Here is a 17,156-nt window from a genome sequence, read left to right as displayed (position 1 = left end):
TTAGCTAGCCATCTTAGCTAGCTAGCTAGCCATCTTAGCTATCTATCTAGCTAGCCATCTTAGCTATCTATCTATCTATCTATCTATCTATCTATCTATCTATCTATCCATCTTAGCTAGCTAGCCATCTTAGCTAGCTAGCCATCTTAGCTAGCCATCTTAGCTAGCTAGCTAGCCATCTTAGCTATCTATCTAGCTAGCCATCTTAGCTATCTATCTATCTATCTATCTATCTATCTATCTATCTATCTATCTATCTATCCATCTTAGCTAGCTAGCCATCTTAGCTAGCCATCTTAGCTAGCTAGCTAGCCATCTTAGCTATCTATCTAGCTAGCCATCTTAGCTATCTATCTATCTATCTATCTAGCCATCTTAGCTAGCTAGCCATCTTAGCTAGCCATCTTAGCTAGCTAGCTAGCCATCTTAGCTATCTATCTAGCTAGCCATCTTAGCTATCTATCTATCTATCTATCTATCTATCTATCTAGTTTGTTTTGTGATTATGTAACATGAGGCGATCATACGTTTGGGTTCACGGTCAAAACGACCCTTTTAAAGAAACAATAACTACCATGACAACACTTTTTATACGCAATCCTACTAAATTCTCATGAGCTTTGACCCAACTGAAGACATCAACATTGCTGAAAGAGTTGTTTGTCGTCGTTTGTCTCACGTGTGATCCATTTATGATTGACATTGCGAGGTGACGGCCTGCGTACGCCGGCATGTTCTCTCACCACCTTTTCTTGTTCTCTTCCACCAGCTGATCTACATGATGGCTACCACTTATAACTTTGCCGTTTTGAAGTTTAAGAGTCGAGAAGACTGCTGCACTAAGTTTTAACCTCGTTTTTGTTGTTGTTGTTGTTTTTAACAGTGCGGCGCAGCGCTCGCCGCAATACCAACTAAAAACGATAGACAGGAAATCTTGTAGAGCGAAGTGTAAATTTGCTGACTGTGCGTATTTTATTTTATTTTTTTATTTTTTCTAGCGAGGATGCCTAACGACACTTGTCTTTAAGAACGGAGTGTTTAGATGACTAGTTTGGCCCACTCACTGCTAGATGATGTCATCAGATTGTCTCGCTAAATGCACACCTTGAACGCCACACCAGTGTTATTTATATTCTTTAAAAACAAGACAGTATTTAGTCATCAGTATTCACTTGACGTCATCAAATTATTTGTAATGGTTTACATATTAGACATGATTCATTTTGAGGCCTTAAAGTTGTCTTTTTATTTTTCTGAAAACCACTCGTGATTTACGTGTTTTGTATATTTGACATCGAGCGCGCAACGAAAAGGCTCGCATCTGGTTTAAGTCGCGCTTTTCGTGTTGTTTTAGAGCCACACTGAAAATAAAATCAAAGTTTGAAGAGCTGAAGTCAAGAGAATAAAGGTGTAATATTACGAGAAAAAAAAAGAAGCATATTTTTGAGAGCAAAACATCCTCTTTCTTGTTCGAAAAAAAGTCATATGTTGCAAAAAAAAGAAAGTAAAGTACTGTAAAAAGTCGGGTTGTTTCTATAAACACAAGATGCAACATTTTCTTAAATTAACATTTTGACATTTATATATATATATATATATATAAATATTTTATATATTATATAAAATTACAGTTTTTCCCCCCCCCGATAAATCTGTTCTTTATTTTTTCAAACATAGGGCATAAAACTTTTTTACATCTAAATATTTTCTATAATTTATGTAATAGTAGTTTTTTTTCTCATAATATTACAACTTTACTCTCATATTATTTGTATTTTTATTTTGCTAAAATGACTTTTTTTATTTTGATATTTTTCTCATAATGTTGCAACTTTATTCCTTTTCTTAACCTTTTTCTTCTCAGATTGTGTTCTCACAAACACATCTTTATTCTTGTAACAATATATAACTTTTTTTTTTTCCCCAGAACATTTTTCCCGAGAAGAAAAGACTTTCCCCAAAAAATTTTAAATAAAAAAAATAAAAATAAATCAACCTTTGTTCTCGAATCTCTAACTGAATTGTTGAAGTATTTTGTTTGTTTCAGCGTGGCCCTAAAAATTCTTCTCATTACTCTTATTATTATTTTCAGTAAGTCGAGTAAATGTGCGTTTTTTTTTTCCCTACATAAGAGCAAATGCTGGTTTTGCCTCCGCTTATACATTTTTTGTCTTTCATTTACTCTCCAAGTGCCATTAAAGAGCCATTTTTTTTTTTTTATCATAACACTGAGCCTGCATGCTTAAAAGTCTGTTTATAGTCACTTACAATTTTCATATATTTAATTACTTTCTACGTTTTTTTCTTTCTTTGAAGACTGTAGCCTTTACATTCTATATAAAATAAACAAATTTTGTTTAAAAAAAAAAAAAAATCCTTCCGTGTTTATTTCTTTAAGTCCTGATGAAAATGTGTTGAAATGACGTCAATTTCGATAAACGCTCTTTGCACTAACCTCTCAAAGCTTTGCAACTTCTGGCTTTCTTTTTTCTACTCACCCACATGCCATTAAGATGTCATTTCTGTAGTCTTTTAATAAATTGTTATGATGAAGCACCACCCTTTTGATGTCGGACCACTTCCAAAATTCACATTGATTTGGTAACGTGAGTCATAATTAAACGAATGACGAAAGGTAAAGTGAGTTTCAGTGGCGGAAATTGATGACATTTCCAAGTAAAAAAACGTTTTTTTGGTCATTGTGTCAACCTATGAAGGAATATTGAGCAAATGATTCCAAATCTGAAAAGTGCTCATCAAAAGCTTTCATTTGAGGTGTCACTCGGTAGTACTTTGTCGCAAAAATATTTTTGGATTATATTACGTGAAATTACGGATTAACACAAATTCTACCATGAAAAAGAAAAAAAATCACAAAAAAATCTTACTGCAAAATAAACAGGAAGTTGAAGAGGTAGATTTTCTTTTTTTCTTTTTAACGGACTGGTCCCTCGAAATCAGGGGTGTGCAAACTTTTTCATTTGAGGGCCACAAACAGAAAAAAAGAAGGACGCAAGGGCCACATAATCTTATGAAGAGAAATTGTGTTTAGTCCGAAAAAAAATGATTTGTGCTTTTGCATATTGAGAAAAATGCTACAGTATATAAACCAATTTATTTGTAATATGGCAGTAAGTTTATTATAGTTTTGCAATTTTTCATTTTAGTTAGTTTTTATTAGTTTTCAGGGTGGTTCTGTTAGTTTCAGTATTAGTTTTAGTTATTTATTATTATTACCGACGTCATCTTTTGGTGCTTTTCTATTGGCTGCTGCTAGATGATGTCACTCATATGTGACATACTTTCAAACGTCATTATTCCGGTTTAAATCAAAATAAATCTACTAAAAAAAAAAATCACACCAAAGACTAACACAAAGTACATTTTTGCTATAATTATGGTTTTAGTTAGTTTTTTAAAATATAAAATGTAATTGTAGTTTTTGTTTTTTTAAAAAAAAAAAGCATTTTTATTATATTTCGTTAACGAAATTGTTTTTTGAATTTCAGTTTTAGTTATTTCATTCGTTTTAGTGAACTAAAATAACCTTTAATCGCACCTGTTTTTCGACACCCTCCCTTCTTACTTTGACCATCGCCAAACATTTTTGTTGAATTTATTTGAACGGAGTCAAATGGCATATTTAGCATATGTCGCGGGCCACTAAAAAAAAAATGGAGGGCGGGCCGCAAATGGCCCCCCCCCGGGCCGTAGTTTGGACACCCCTGCTCTAAATCATGGCAGTCTCTTCGTGTAAAATATAGGAAAATAAACATTTTTATGTTTATGCCCTGTTTGCCAGATGACCAGTCCAGCCCTGCTCAAAAATGATTTTGATGTCACTGCAAAAAAAGGGTCTACCACCTTCCCCTTTAAAGATGTATGGGTGTCATTTGTGTCTTTTTTTTTTTTTTTTTTAGTAGCTTTTTGCTTTTGCCTCTTCTTTCTGACGCGCTCACCGGCCACCCACCTACCTCGCCCTTCTCTTCCAGATCCACTTCCTCATGATTCTGTCGGCAAACTGGGCCTACCTAAAGGACGCCAGTCAAATGCATGCCTACCAAGACATCAAAATGAAAGAGGAGCAGGAGCTGCAGGACATCACGTCACGCTCCAAGGAATGCCTTCATTCCTACACATAAAGGGGCGTCGTCGCGCACGCATTTCACGCAAAAGGCCCCTCCCCCTCCCCACACACAAGGCCCCTCCCCCTCTCCGGTCAGGACTACGCCGAGCTCCAATTAACCACCTGTGCCGTACTAAACAGACTAACACGCTGCAGCTTCTGCACTAAAACCCGCCATGCAGTATTTTGCTTCTTCTGACATGCCCGTTTTGATCGTCTTTGGCCGCCATTTTCTAACCACTTTTTTTTTTTTTTTTGCAAGGTGACGCTTGAGACGTTGTCACATTATTATTGAATTGTGACAAGCATTTGAATCGTTATATCGCCCCCTAGTTTGTTTAGTCTGCAAAATCCATTCACGACACACACACAAAAAACAAAACGTTGCTGTGAATTCATTTGGACAGGTTTAAAAACTGGAAAATGTGCATGGAGGCAGTTTTTTTTTTTTTTTGTGCTCTTGTGTGCAAACGTATTAACTTGATGGCCTACATTAACTCTACCTCAGGGGTCTGCTGGAGCTGGATGAATATGGAAAGCATGTAGCCTACTGTACAAATATCGTCCATAATGTAATGTTCATTATAAGCCACAACATTAGCTTGACCTGAAAATTGACATAAAAACGAGTGCAGTTAATAAATCCGAATATCATACAACATTTATTGCAGCAGTTCAACGAAAAACTTGTGATGAATGAGTGATATTTTCCATAATTTAAATTTAAAAATAATTTGGACCATTATAGATTACAATGCAAACCCTAAACTTATTATCTCATGTAATTAGAAAGGCTTTGTGAAAAGCATGAATAAATCTGTATGTATACAAGAGTCACTTTTTGAATTGAACTATTGGAATAAATGGAATTTTCTATGATATTCATTTACTGAGAACAGAACACAGTCCAAACTATTTTGTCCACTTTGGCATAAAAAGGGCTTCAAATTCGCACTTTCAGAGAAAGTGTTGGTTTAACAAGGGTGATGAAGACCAAAAATACTTTATGAACTCATTACAAGGCATGTTTTTTTTTTTTTTTTAACATTCATTTGATCTTAATAAGTCAATAAAAGGTTTCTTTATGTTTCTCATGTTGTGCCTCCCCCAAAAGTCTCACACTTTAAAATGGACAGTGTGTAATATTTAGCGAGCAGCGATGAACGGATAATTCAATCATTTTAAGGATTGGCAACACTTTTATAATATGTATTAATCGCATTATTTTTGGACAGAATTTTCCATTTCATTTCACCGTGGACGGTTTCATAGCTGAAGTCACACGCTGCATGCGACTGTATTGCCATGGCAACCACATGCTTGCTCAAGATGGACTTGCAAGCCAGATCACAATTTGAGTCCTCACATTTGCTGTTTAGCTTATTATGGATTATGGTATGAACACGTTTGGATTGTTTGAAGGTGTGACCTGTGTACAATTTTGTTTGTTTTTTTTAACATTTTTTTTTTCATAATTTTTCTATAATTGCATCAGAATTTGATATGCTGTAATGACTTTTGTGTAATCTTTTTGTTGTATTAGCTGTTGCGCTAACTTGTTTTTTGTTGCATGATGATTGAATGCAGAGTTGACACACGATGACGTATGACGGCTTTGTTGTTGTAGGCAGCGTTTGCCTCTTTCTTTTCTTTTAATACGTGATTAGCTGACTAATTGTAGACGCTTTTAGGTTACTTTATTCTACTGTATGTAAATGTTATTCGTAAACATTTTCTACCAATCTTTTCTACGAATGTTGAAAGCCCCCCCCCCCCACTGAATTGTAAGTCGGTTTACGACTTTTAAACAAGCATTTTATGGAATGGGAATGAGCCAAAGTGTGGATGGCAAACGTCTCCTTTTGAATCAACCAAAAACAGGGAAAAAAAAAATAAAAAATGCTACCTATCAATTAATCAATAAATCCGCAGGAGGACAAACGAACCAACATCTTGTTTTGCTGAAGAAATAAAACCCACACACAACTGGCCTGTTATTTTTTTATGAAAATGTTAAAAAAAAAAAGTGAAACCAAATCTCATTTAATCTTTCACTTCATGTTACAACAAATACTCACAAGGTAATGTGTTCATGCACACTATATAAAAATGTAAAATAAAAAAATAAATAAATTGACCAGCAAATGAGCAATTCACCAAAAATCTTCATCAGCGTCTTCTTCTTTGTGCAAATATGCCACAATGCTGTGGAAACAAAGACCATCTCATTAAATGGGACTTTTATTGGGCAAGGGGGCAAAAAAACCAAAATGAAATAGGAGAAAGTAAAAAATAAGTGAAATAACATTTAGGGATGGATTGTGGAGGATCATATATGTATTATTCAAATGGATCAGGAAAAGCCCTACCTATTATCTTTCTCTTCAGACAAACTCTTGACGTCTGGGCTCACGTGTTCTTCTTCACCTCCAGAGCTCTGACACCAAAAAAAAAAAAGGATGAGTACAGCGGAATTTCCATAGTTGAGCACACCGGCCATTTTTTCCCCTTAAAGCAATTTTTTAACTGTCATAAGTGTAAAAATAAATCAAGTGCAATAAAAATAAAATAATTCTTGCACTTATTAGATATTACGCAGTCCACCATTAAATTCAAAGTACAGTATGAGGCACATTTGCCACAACTTTCATGTATTTTCTATCTTTATGCTAACATACGATGAAACTAAGAGAAATATTGCTACCGTGGTCTGTTGTAACCATCAAACAACTGTTACGTTCTCATAAACACGGTTCTAACAAATCCAAAAAGACTTGCATGGATAAAATATCTCTGCGCTGTGGAAATAATAATAATAATCAAAAACATTTGAATCAAATGAACCTATTAGATTGAGCTTTAGGGACAAATTTATTTGCCATCATTATGATTCTGTGAGTGTGATGAAAGTTTTTGGGGTTTTTTTTGGTCACGATTTATTTATTTTTTTACTTTATGTAAACTTTACTTTATGTAAAAGATAGCAAAACACCACGTCAGGTGACCACACACACACAAAAAAAAATAATCAGGTGAGCCGTGACATTCGCAAGCTGAGCTGTGACGTCAATTTCCATCAACAGCAGGTGGCAGTAGAGTGCAAAATGATTTAGATAAGAACAGGTGACATTTTCCGTTTAAACCACATTTAAAAAAAAAAATGGATATTTGAAAATGAATGGTATATAATTAACACATGTAGCCAGTCAATATAACAATATTCACATGCATAAATTATTCATCATCTGCAAAAAAAATGACTACTATTACTGCAGTTTACCCAGTCAGTTATGAAACTCTTCTTCATGTATTCTGACTGTATTATACTGCCCCCTGGTGGCAAAGTCACACATGCCAACGAGCATTGAAGCATGAAATATGAAGCACAAAGTGTTTGCTTACATCATTCTTTTGAATTATGTTACCACCGTTTTTACATTTATATTTTATATAGTTATTCTAAAGTACAATATTGTTGTTATTTTTCCTAAACATTACACTTTTTTTTTTTTTTTGGGGGAGAGTGTTGAATTGATTTAATGGCATTTCCATTTAATTTCGAGAAAGAAGAAACGAGTGCATGCGCTACTCCTCCTTTCAAAGGGAGTTGGAGTGATTTACCTTGTCTTGTTTTTTCTCCCTGGCTTCCAAAACCATCTTCATGTATTTCTCCAAAGGGTTTTCATTGGGGACGTCTTCTTCCTGCCTCTTGTCCTCATCTCCTCCCTCATTTTTCTCTTCCTCCTCCTGTTGTTGTTGTTGTTGCAAGAGCTGGACAGGGCACACATGCAGTCAACCAACGACGCAAGTTACAAACAAAAAAAAAATCACGACTACTAACTAAGTTAGTTTACGGTTTCTTTCTCCAGTTTTTCCGCTTCCTGTTGTTCTCTCTCTCTGGCCTCCTCTTGCTCCCGTCGCCTCACTTCTTGCTTTTCTTTCCTCTCTCTTTCCCATCGTTGCTCTTCATCCTCTTTATCTTCAACCTCTGAGGTTGTTGAGATTTGGGAGGATTCTGGAATCAAATCAAATCAAATCAAAGCATTATATGGTATGCAGCTCACAGGACTCGTCAGCTGTTCTCGTCACTCACCCGCTCGGCCCCGGGAGTCGGCCGCGGCCCCCGGGAGGTCCCGCGGGGACTGTGGGCGGGGGACAGAGGGGCCACCGGGGGCCTCGGAGGAGGAGGAGGAGGAGAGTGGGACGGCAGCGCCCACGAGAAGCTCTGGAATGTGGCCGGGTTCTAGAGAGACGCACGCACGCACGCACGCACAAAAGGATCTTTTATTCTTTTGCCCGGCGCCCCTCCCGAACTGGGCCAGAGAAGCCGCGAAGAATACGTAATCAAGAGGCCCTCCATCTTTGCTCACTGTGTGAGGCGCCGCTCACACACAAGCTCATTCAAAATGAAGCTCGCGCGCGATCCAAAAGCTCATTACGAGACGTTTGGCAATTTTAGAGGAAAAGACACAAATGAAAAGCGAACACTCAAAATATTTGTAATGCAGCCCATTGCAAAACAAATAAAATAAATGATAATAAAAAAAAATAAAAAATCAAATAGTCACTAGACTAGAGCATGGGTAAAATAATAATTTTGGTTAATAAACGAACCATGTTTTAAATTTTATTTTAAACCAAAAATTTCTTCATATTTTAGATTTAAATTTTATCATATTTATCTGATAAACAAAACTTTTTTGTTTTTGTTGCTTTTTCAAAATTACAGAAGGTTGTAACTGCCAAAGTAAACATTTTTGACTTGCAAATATGTTTGAACTTAATTTAGAATACATTCAAATGTACTTGCAAATAAATATAAATATTTGTAGGCTAAATGCTAAAAACTTAGCAAGTCAATAACCCATGGCATTATGGGAAAATTGCTATTTGCAAGTACATTTGAACGTATTTGCAAATATGCACGAATGTTTTTAATTACATTTAAGCACACTTGTATTTGGCAGTTCCACTGTATCAAATAAAAGAAAAAAAAATGTGGACATCTCCAAATTTCATCTGAAAAAGAACAAAAATGATTTCTGTTAATTTTTTTTTTTTTTTTTTGCATAACCCAATTATATAAAATTACAATTTGAGGATTGAAAAAATTAACAACAATGGAAAAAAATCCACTTAAAAAATTTTTTTTTTTTTTTTTTTTTTTTTACTAAAAAAGTATTACTTTTCAAAGACCTAAAACATGAAATAATTTTCTTATTCAGACTTTTGTCAAAACTTGAGATCTTTTTTGTTGCTAACTACATTTTGCAAATAATTATGATGATAACCTAAAGGTCAGTAACATGATGAAAATAAAATTATTTTCTTAAAATGTACGAATTATTATTATTATTTTTTTTTTTTAGAGAACATTTTTCCTTGCATATCACAAACAGTATAAATATGTCCAATCGTCGTCTATTGTCACAGAAAGGTTTTTATTGTAGCCCAATAATAATTTAATCGTGACAATAGTGATGCTGGACACATTTTACATTTCCACTTTTATGCTGCGTGCGGAAAATGTCAACAAAACGAAGACAGTTGTAAAAAAGAAGCAGCAGTCGAGGCTACCTGGTGAAACGCCAGCGAGATCCTCGACATTTATCTTGTCGGGCGGCGGTGAGGAATGCGAGCTGGAGGAAACGCGTTGCGGACTTGGAACACTGAAAGGAAAATAATTCACTGTCGGTTTACACAAAAGTCACATCAACACACACGCACGCATACGGGTCAATGTTCTGACAAAACCAAAAAAACAAGAGCAACAGCAGACTGTACCTGCGCCGATCTGGCACGGCGCTCTGGAGCTCGGGGCTGGGAGGCGGGCTCAGTTCGGGGGAGAATTCACCCGAGCTGGACCCCTCGTCGCCGGGCACCGAGGGCGGGCGGATGTCGTCGTGTGAGTCCCGGAACAACGACGACGACGACGAAGCGACTTCTGGCAAGAGGCAAGAATTTAAAGCATTAAACTGCTTCAATGGAAATGATGTACAGTCGCTGGACGCAGTATTAGGTGTGATCGTTTTCATTTCCATTTATATCGGAAACATTTCAGCTGAAAATGGCTTAAAACCGAAATAAGGAAATTAGAGTCAACTTTTTCATTATTATCTTCTTATCATTTGTGGAATCATAAAGACACATTCTATTGGACTATAAGCATTAGAAAGATTACACAGTTTTGCATAAGGAAATTTATGTCAAAATGTAAAAAGTATTTAAATAATCTAAAAATATCTCATCTTTTGGCCCAGTTAAAAACTGATTCAAATTTACAAAAAAATCAGCCAAAAATCACTATTAACTCATTTGCTCCCAATAACGTGCAAATCCGTTTTTTTTTTAATGTTGTAAGTGTCCCTGAGACTTATTTATACGTTTTTTTTTTTTTTTTAATTCTAGAGCATACAGAAGGCTTTGATGCTGCAAACGGTTGCAGAAATGGTAGTTATTACACGAACGGCCAGCAGGTGGCAGCAGAGCAAAGGAGATCAACCAGGGCCATCTCGAAAAAAAAAGCTCAATTACTTACAATTTGAAATAGATTTGTGAAAACTGATGAAACTTAGCTCTCTTCTAATGCTAATTGCTGCAAAATGGAAACAGATAGAAACTTTTATACTTTTTTTTCCCCTGATGAAAGAAGAGACTTCAATCTTTCTTTTGATAGGTTCCATGCTTTTATAGCAATTGAACACAATATTCTGTGGGCCTTGCAAAATCAGTCAAAATCCAGTCAAACAGCTGGGAGCAAAAATGGCTGGGAGATAATGAGTTAATCAGAATATCATGTTTAGACTACTGGGGGAAAACATACAATACATTATTGTAAAGAACATTTTGACAAGCACGTTTTGTATCGTGTTGAAGTGCAATCTTTCAATACCTTTCGCGACATCTGGATGAAGCTTCCTCCTGGCGGGGAAGGACAGATGTGCGAATGAGTGTTGCCCCTTGGGGAGGTCGTCATGTCTTGTGGACTGAAGGTCTGCCGACGAAAGGCTGCTGATGCCATACGACTTGTGAAGTTGATCTTGATAGAAGGTCACTCTGTGTTGAGCAGCTGGGAAGGCGTTTCCGGCGGCGTAGGCGGCCGGCGAGGGGGTTCGAGCTTTTTTCGGGGAAAGCGGCCTCACAAAGGTCTTTGACAGGTGGGAGGGGTAAGGGCGGGAGAGGTCAGACGTCAGCGTCAGCAGAGGAGAGTCAGCCCGACCGGAAGGCGTCGCAGGACGCCTCCGGGAGGCGCTGGAGCGCTGCGCTGCCCTCTGCTGGTACTTCAAGTATTTTTCCTCCAAGCTTTCCGACTCCCGCTCCAGCTCCCGCATGCGAGAGTTACATTGGGCCATCACGTCGAAGCCAGAGTCGAAGTCGCCGACGCGCTCGTAGGTCGCGAGGGGCCTCGGCGAGCTTTGGTCCACGTAGATGTCGGGGGGGGGCAGCTTGTCGCCGCTCAAGTGCACCACGAAGCGGTCGACCGGGGATGGCTCGGGGTTGTTTTCAAGAGCTGTGGAAGAAGTTGGATTTTTTGGGGGGGCTGTGCTTAAATTAGCCAATTTGCTAGCTTTATTATCAGCATGAATAATATGAATGAATAGATTCAAAGCATATCAATAAAGTGTCAATTCTTTTAAATCCAGGCTAAAAACAAATGTTCTTTTCCCATATCTATGATTAAGGTCTTTCAAAATATTTTTACAATCAAGTTGTCAAAATTCTTGTTCTTGCACTGTATGTTTTTTTTTTTAAAGACATTTTAGTAAGCTTTTTTTATTTTTTATTTATTTCTACGTTGCTTTTAACTCCGTAACTGCTTTTAAATTTTATACTTTTAATCACAGTATACGAAGCAATGAGTTACATTTTGTATCTTTTTTTTTTTATAGAGTTGCATGATTATGGAAAAAATTACAATTACAATTAGAATGATTACATTATTATTATTATTATTAATTAATTATTAATTATTAAGATTACAATTATTTTAGCAACAATTGAAATCATGATTATTCAAACGATTATTTTATTATAATAATTATTTTCTTTTTGGTACAAAACAATAACATATTTAAACATTTAAAAATATTAAGACCAATTAAAAAAAATAGAAACACATTATGTAAGTTCCTTTTGGACCAAGCGTAATTTATAATAATATACCTGTATATTTACAATAATATTTATATTGGCAAAAACTTGAAGTTGGAGTGCAGCATGTGCACTGTCCAGTAGGACAATCATTTATTTTTTTATGACAAAAGAATAAAATGTTTAAATAAAAAATAAATACAAAATATTAAGACATAAAATTATTGAAATTAAAATTATTCAAGCGATTATTTTTTAGTACAAGCATTTAAAAATATTAAGACCAATTTAAAAAAAAAAAAAGAAACACTATAATTATGCGAGTTCCTTTTGGATGAAACAAAAATTATTAAATTAGCTATTTTAACATTTAAAAATCTTTTTTTACGATTATATTGTGCTGATTTTGGAATTGTGGAGTGCAATAATTGAAATTGTAACTGAATTTCGATTAAGTGCACATCCCTATATATTTTTTTTTTACAACATACTGCCTAGTAAAGATCTAAAAAATTGAAAAATGTTTCTTATTAAGCACCTTGTGGAAAAAAAAGAGAGTATTATTCATGGGATTCTACAGTAGTTAACATGTTTTTTTGTTTTTTTTTTCAAACAGAAAAATGAGTCGTTGTTGTGTTATGAGAAACTTCTGCTGAACTGTTGGCCACAGCCTAAAGTGATTATAAGCAGTGTACACCCCCTCAAAAAAACAAAACAAAAAAAACAAAACTATCCTTTGCAAAAGATTGTTTTCCTACATTTCATCCCGTTTTGCTTTGTAAACTTAGGAACCAAAGTACGCTTGGCTTGTGGAAGATACCTTGTTGGGTTTGGCGAAGCTGATATTTGAGTTTCTCAACAAGAGCGGTCGTCCACTGCAGCTTCTCCTCGCACTCCATCAGCTGCACCTTCAGCTGACCACATCGCTCCACCTGCCGCAATGCAAGTCCGGGGTTAATATTCGCAAGTTTCAGGCTCGAAGATGAGTTTACCTCGAACTGGAGCTGTTTCTGCAGCACGTGCTTCTGATTGGCAAACTCCTCCTCGGCCACTTTACAAGCACTCTGAAGCGTGCGGAGCTCCACCTGCAAGGCCAGCTGCTCGTCGGAGGGCTTGCCCAAGTCTGCAAGGAGGAAAAGCATTCGGGCTGGGTTCAAAATATCAATATATTGATATCGTGTCGATACACCTTTTCATTTCCCAATATTGATACATAAAACCATGTCTCGATATATCGGATCCGCTACTCACCCGCTTGAAGACGCCGCTTCTCCTCCTGGGCCTCCTCCAGCTGTTTCTTCAGAAGCTTCACTTGCCCCTGTAGGTGCGTGTTGTCTTCTTTCAAACTGGGGAAGTCGTTCATACTTTCCAGTCTTTCTCTCAGCAGTTCATTCTGCTGACGGAGTAGACTAGTTTGCTGCTGCGTTGCATCGAGCTCCCCCTTGAAGAAGCGAACATCATTGAGATTATTTTTTAACGGGCATCGTGAAACTCATTCAGTAACGTTGACATTTTGTTTCCGTTACCTGCAGCCGCTTCATCTCTGAACAGGCTTTATTGTACTCCTCTAATTTGGCTCTAATTTCAGCCGAATCTTTTTGATTGCGAATGCTTTCCTCTAAAGGGGAGGATAGGAACGTTAACATGAACTTAACCTTGAAGAAGACATTGAAAAAGTTTGGATTCTTTTCAAGATTCACCTTTGTTTCGCTTCTCACTCGCTGTTAGTTGATTTGTTCTCTTGTTGTAATCCTCCTTCAGCTCCAACTGATAACTAAGGTCACATGCACAAAAGGGATGTAACGATATCCAAACATCACGATACGATATTATCACGATATTGTGGGGGGAGCGTTGGTGATATTTAAAGAAAGATCACAATATTTACTTATTTGCTAATGCAAGCACACATTGATCGCTTCACAAGCAAATTCGGTTCCCCTTCATCTGGCAATTAGCATCGATTTTAAACATAGAAGGCCAAAACATCCCTAATGAAAATTAAATTGCACTAAAAAACTAGCCACTAGAGGGTGCTGGAACTGCACAATTTTTATTTAAATTTTTTTTTTTTTTTTAACAGATGTGTTCCTTTTAAATATTGTGAACATGACGACGACGATATTGTGGCAGTTTTAATATCACGATATCGCAATATTGCCCTTATCGTGACATTCCTAATGCACAATACATTGTAGTTATGACCCGGGCCTTTTGAACATGCAATTCACGATTGTCTTATAATGAAACAAAAACATGTTTCCATTGTCTGAACAAAGCAAAACATTCTAAATGTGTCACATAGCCACAAAAATCATTATACAAATTAGGGGTGTTAAAAAAGATCGATTTGGCGATATATCGCGATACTACATCGCGCGATTCTCGAATCGATTCAATAATCGGCAGAATCGATTTTTTTTTCTTTCTTTTTTTTTTTTTTTTTAGGATTCACACCTTGAGCATGGAAGAATGTTATATGAACGGAACATTAAGCCTTAATATTTTATTTTAATGCTGTTCAAACATGAAACAGATTACAACCTCTATAAGACTGAAATTTCAGATAAATAAATAATACATTTTCATATAAATCTTACACTCTACAAGCTTACTGATTAGTATTTTCTAAATTTGAATGAAAAAAAATCGCAACAATCGACTTATAAATTCGTATCGGGATTAATCGGTATTGAATCGAATCGTGACCTGTGAATCGTGATACGAATCGAATCGTCAGGTACTAGGCAATTCACACCCCTAATACAAATATACATTTTTATTTTATTTTTTTAAAGAAAAAGAATAACCAAAAAGGCACCGTATTACCTGGAAAGTTCATTCTTCAGCCTTTGCTCATACATTTCTTCCATGGTCTTCACTGCTAGTTCTCGCCTCCTCAACAGATCTTCGCCGGCCTTAACTTTCTCTTCGTGTATTTGACACGTCCTACGTTCAGAATTTTTTTGTCAATATTATTTACATTTACGTTTGTGTATTTACTGTAATGGACAAATAAAACATACTCTTCAAAAGCCTCCATTCGCAACTTGAGCTCACTTTCTCTGTTACGCAGTGTGTCGATTTCCTTCAGCACCATTTGCCTCTGCATGTACACGTTTTTTTCCTCGATCTGAGATGACCACAAAAAAAAAAAAAAGTTTTGGCAATTGCATCAGTTCAATTAAATGAAAAACAAAAAAGCTTTCCTCGCATCGTTACCTCTTGTTGTTTTTCAAGCCGCTCAATGGCGTGTTTCTCCCTGGTGCTCAATGCCTTCGCTTTCATCTCATAGGTTCTCTCCAGTTCTTGTTTGAGCTTGTCGAACTCCTTCTGAAACTGCACTTTCTCCTCCATCTTAACTTTGGCAACTTCAACCGCTTTAAAGTGCTGCATCTTACGGGAACGACGACAACATTGAGCTCACATTGGCGGCTAAGAGATTTTAGGATGGAGGATTTTTTTTTTTTTTACCCAATACCTTTGTGTTCATTTCAATCTGCATTTGTGATTCTAGTTCTCTCCTATAGGAAGCCAACTTAGACTGAAATGAAAACCACTTTTCCCCACTGCAGTTCACATGATCATATTCCTTGTCGATCATTTTCATCTTCTCAACTGGAAATGTAAATAAAGAAAGGGCACGTTAATACATCATGCATGTGCATTGAAAATTAAAATATATATACATAATCATACCAAGAGACTGTTCATAACTTGCTGAGCTTGTTGTCTGAGTGCCAGCATGGCAGTGAAGACCAGCTTTGTGATGGTCAGTGATGTGTGACAAAAGGTTGATTAAGAAGCCTGTTAGGAAAATAGGAAACATATGAAAGAAAATGACTTATTTTTACTGAAGGAAAATAATATGTTAAATCCTCAAATACTGTTACTTGAATGCCTCAATTAATCACCTGCTGCATTAAAACTATAATGACACCTCTCATAAATAATGAGATTTTTAAGAAATTGCATTATAGACTTAAAGTAGACTACCTTTATTATCGGCGCTCGGGGACTGTAGGAGAAGAAAACACATTAAAACTCATGCTTAACATATCAACAAAACATTTCATCTTTGACTGTTTATTACCAGGGATTTGTAAAGTGGTGACTCGGGGCTGATTTTAAGACACTCAAGAAGATCACCTTTCTTGAACAACTGTCACAATACAACAAAAATATTATTATACAAAAATATGAGATTTTCAATTGTCAAGGCTTTATGATAAATTCAGTGTTACCTTCTCTTTGGACAGGCCACTCTCAGGACAGAATACAGATAAGGAGTATTCATAGCCTGAGCTGTGAAGATAGTCCGCCACTATGTTGTTGCAGGCTGACACAAAAAGTGAATCTGATCTCAGAGATGGCTCTGCTCCACTTAATGGTGCAGGTTTTAACTCATGGATGAGTTGGTTGCGCAATTGAGTCTAAAATGCACAATACACCACACACGCACACCAAAGGGAATAAGTAAGTAATTGAAAGTAACGTCAATCATTGACTACAAACGAAAACACTGATGACTTGCCTTAAGTGTATCCAGAACTCCCCTATCTCTCAGCGTTTTATAAAGCCTCTTCCTGAGCTCGTCTGGGGATATAGCATCTTCCTTGGCTGACATTTTTTTTTGTGTGTGTAATGTGTTGTCCTGAAAGGCGAGAAAACTTAAGTAGATCGACACGATGACTTCCGGTAAGTCCTAGCGCATTCTTACCCGATGTCAGCGATGGTCAATCTATCTGTGCGATGTTACGACATTATAAGAACGATTTGAGGTTTGTTCTTGTTGTTTAGTGGTTGTTTAGGTCGCGCTTGGAGACTGAAGCGCATCCTCATGACGCAGGAGGCGTGCCCTAAGATTTAAATCCTGACATCCGGCAAGGTCCAACAGTTATGACGTAAAAAATACATTTACCAAATTTATGTAAAATTA

The 17,156-nt window shown here is 36.5% G+C and overlaps 2 protein-coding genes across 5 annotated transcripts in view; one reads left to right on the top strand and one right to left on the bottom strand.

Moving 5' to 3' along the window:
* The window catches only part of gpm6bb (glycoprotein M6Bb), a 39,056-nt gene extending 32,941 nt beyond the window's left edge, over positions 1–6,115 (top strand). The window contains exon 7 of one of the 2 annotated variants that reach the window (XM_077536364.1): positions 3,993–6,115. In XM_077536364.1, coding sequence (XP_077392490.1) covers positions 3,993–4,142 — 150 coding nt within the window. In that variant the 3' untranslated portion in view covers positions 4,143–6,115. Of the gene's footprint in view, positions 1–769; positions 1,505–3,992 lie in introns of those variants that run through there. The other variant, XM_077536365.1, reaches the window with a different exon arrangement.
* A 5-nt stretch (positions 6,116–6,120) lies between these two features.
* On the bottom strand, positions 6,121–17,075 carry ofd1 (OFD1 centriole and centriolar satellite protein). Of its 3 annotated transcripts, none has more exons than XM_077536361.1 (23): positions 16,938–17,075; positions 16,752–16,871; positions 16,462–16,650; positions 16,311–16,379; positions 16,214–16,235; positions 15,917–16,024; positions 15,699–15,835; positions 15,440–15,613; positions 15,244–15,350; positions 15,047–15,166; positions 13,918–13,991; positions 13,744–13,835; positions 13,469–13,658; positions 13,210–13,340; positions 13,038–13,149; positions 11,019–11,636; positions 9,911–10,070; positions 9,704–9,795; positions 8,220–8,369; positions 7,981–8,141; positions 7,748–7,897; positions 6,496–6,563; positions 6,121–6,331 (listed from the first exon to the last, which is right to left on the bottom strand). In XM_077536361.1, the coding sequence occupies exons 2-23, from the start codon at positions 16,842–16,844 to the stop codon at positions 6,280–6,282; spliced, it is 3,069 nt and encodes a 1,022-aa protein (XP_077392487.1). In that variant the 5' UTR covers positions 16,845–16,871; positions 16,938–17,075; the 3' UTR covers positions 6,121–6,279. The 3 variants fall into 3 exon arrangements, with proteins under 3 accessions (XP_077392487.1, XP_077392488.1, XP_077392489.1); XM_077536362.1 differs by having other exon boundaries at positions 15,440–15,607; XM_077536363.1 differs by lacking the exons at positions 6,121–6,331; positions 6,496–6,563 and having other exon boundaries at positions 7,753–7,897; positions 7,968–8,141.
* Positions 17,076–17,156: the final 81 nt, after the last annotated feature.

Source organism: Festucalex cinctus, chromosome 11 (assembly GCF_051991245.1).
Source record: "Festucalex cinctus isolate MCC-2025b chromosome 11, RoL_Fcin_1.0, whole genome shotgun sequence".
In the NCBI taxonomy this organism is placed as follows: domain Eukaryota; kingdom Metazoa; phylum Chordata; class Actinopteri; order Syngnathiformes; family Syngnathidae; genus Festucalex; species Festucalex cinctus.
The sequence above is the reverse complement of the archived record's forward strand: the minus strand, read 5'-3'. Positions and strand labels throughout refer to the sequence as shown.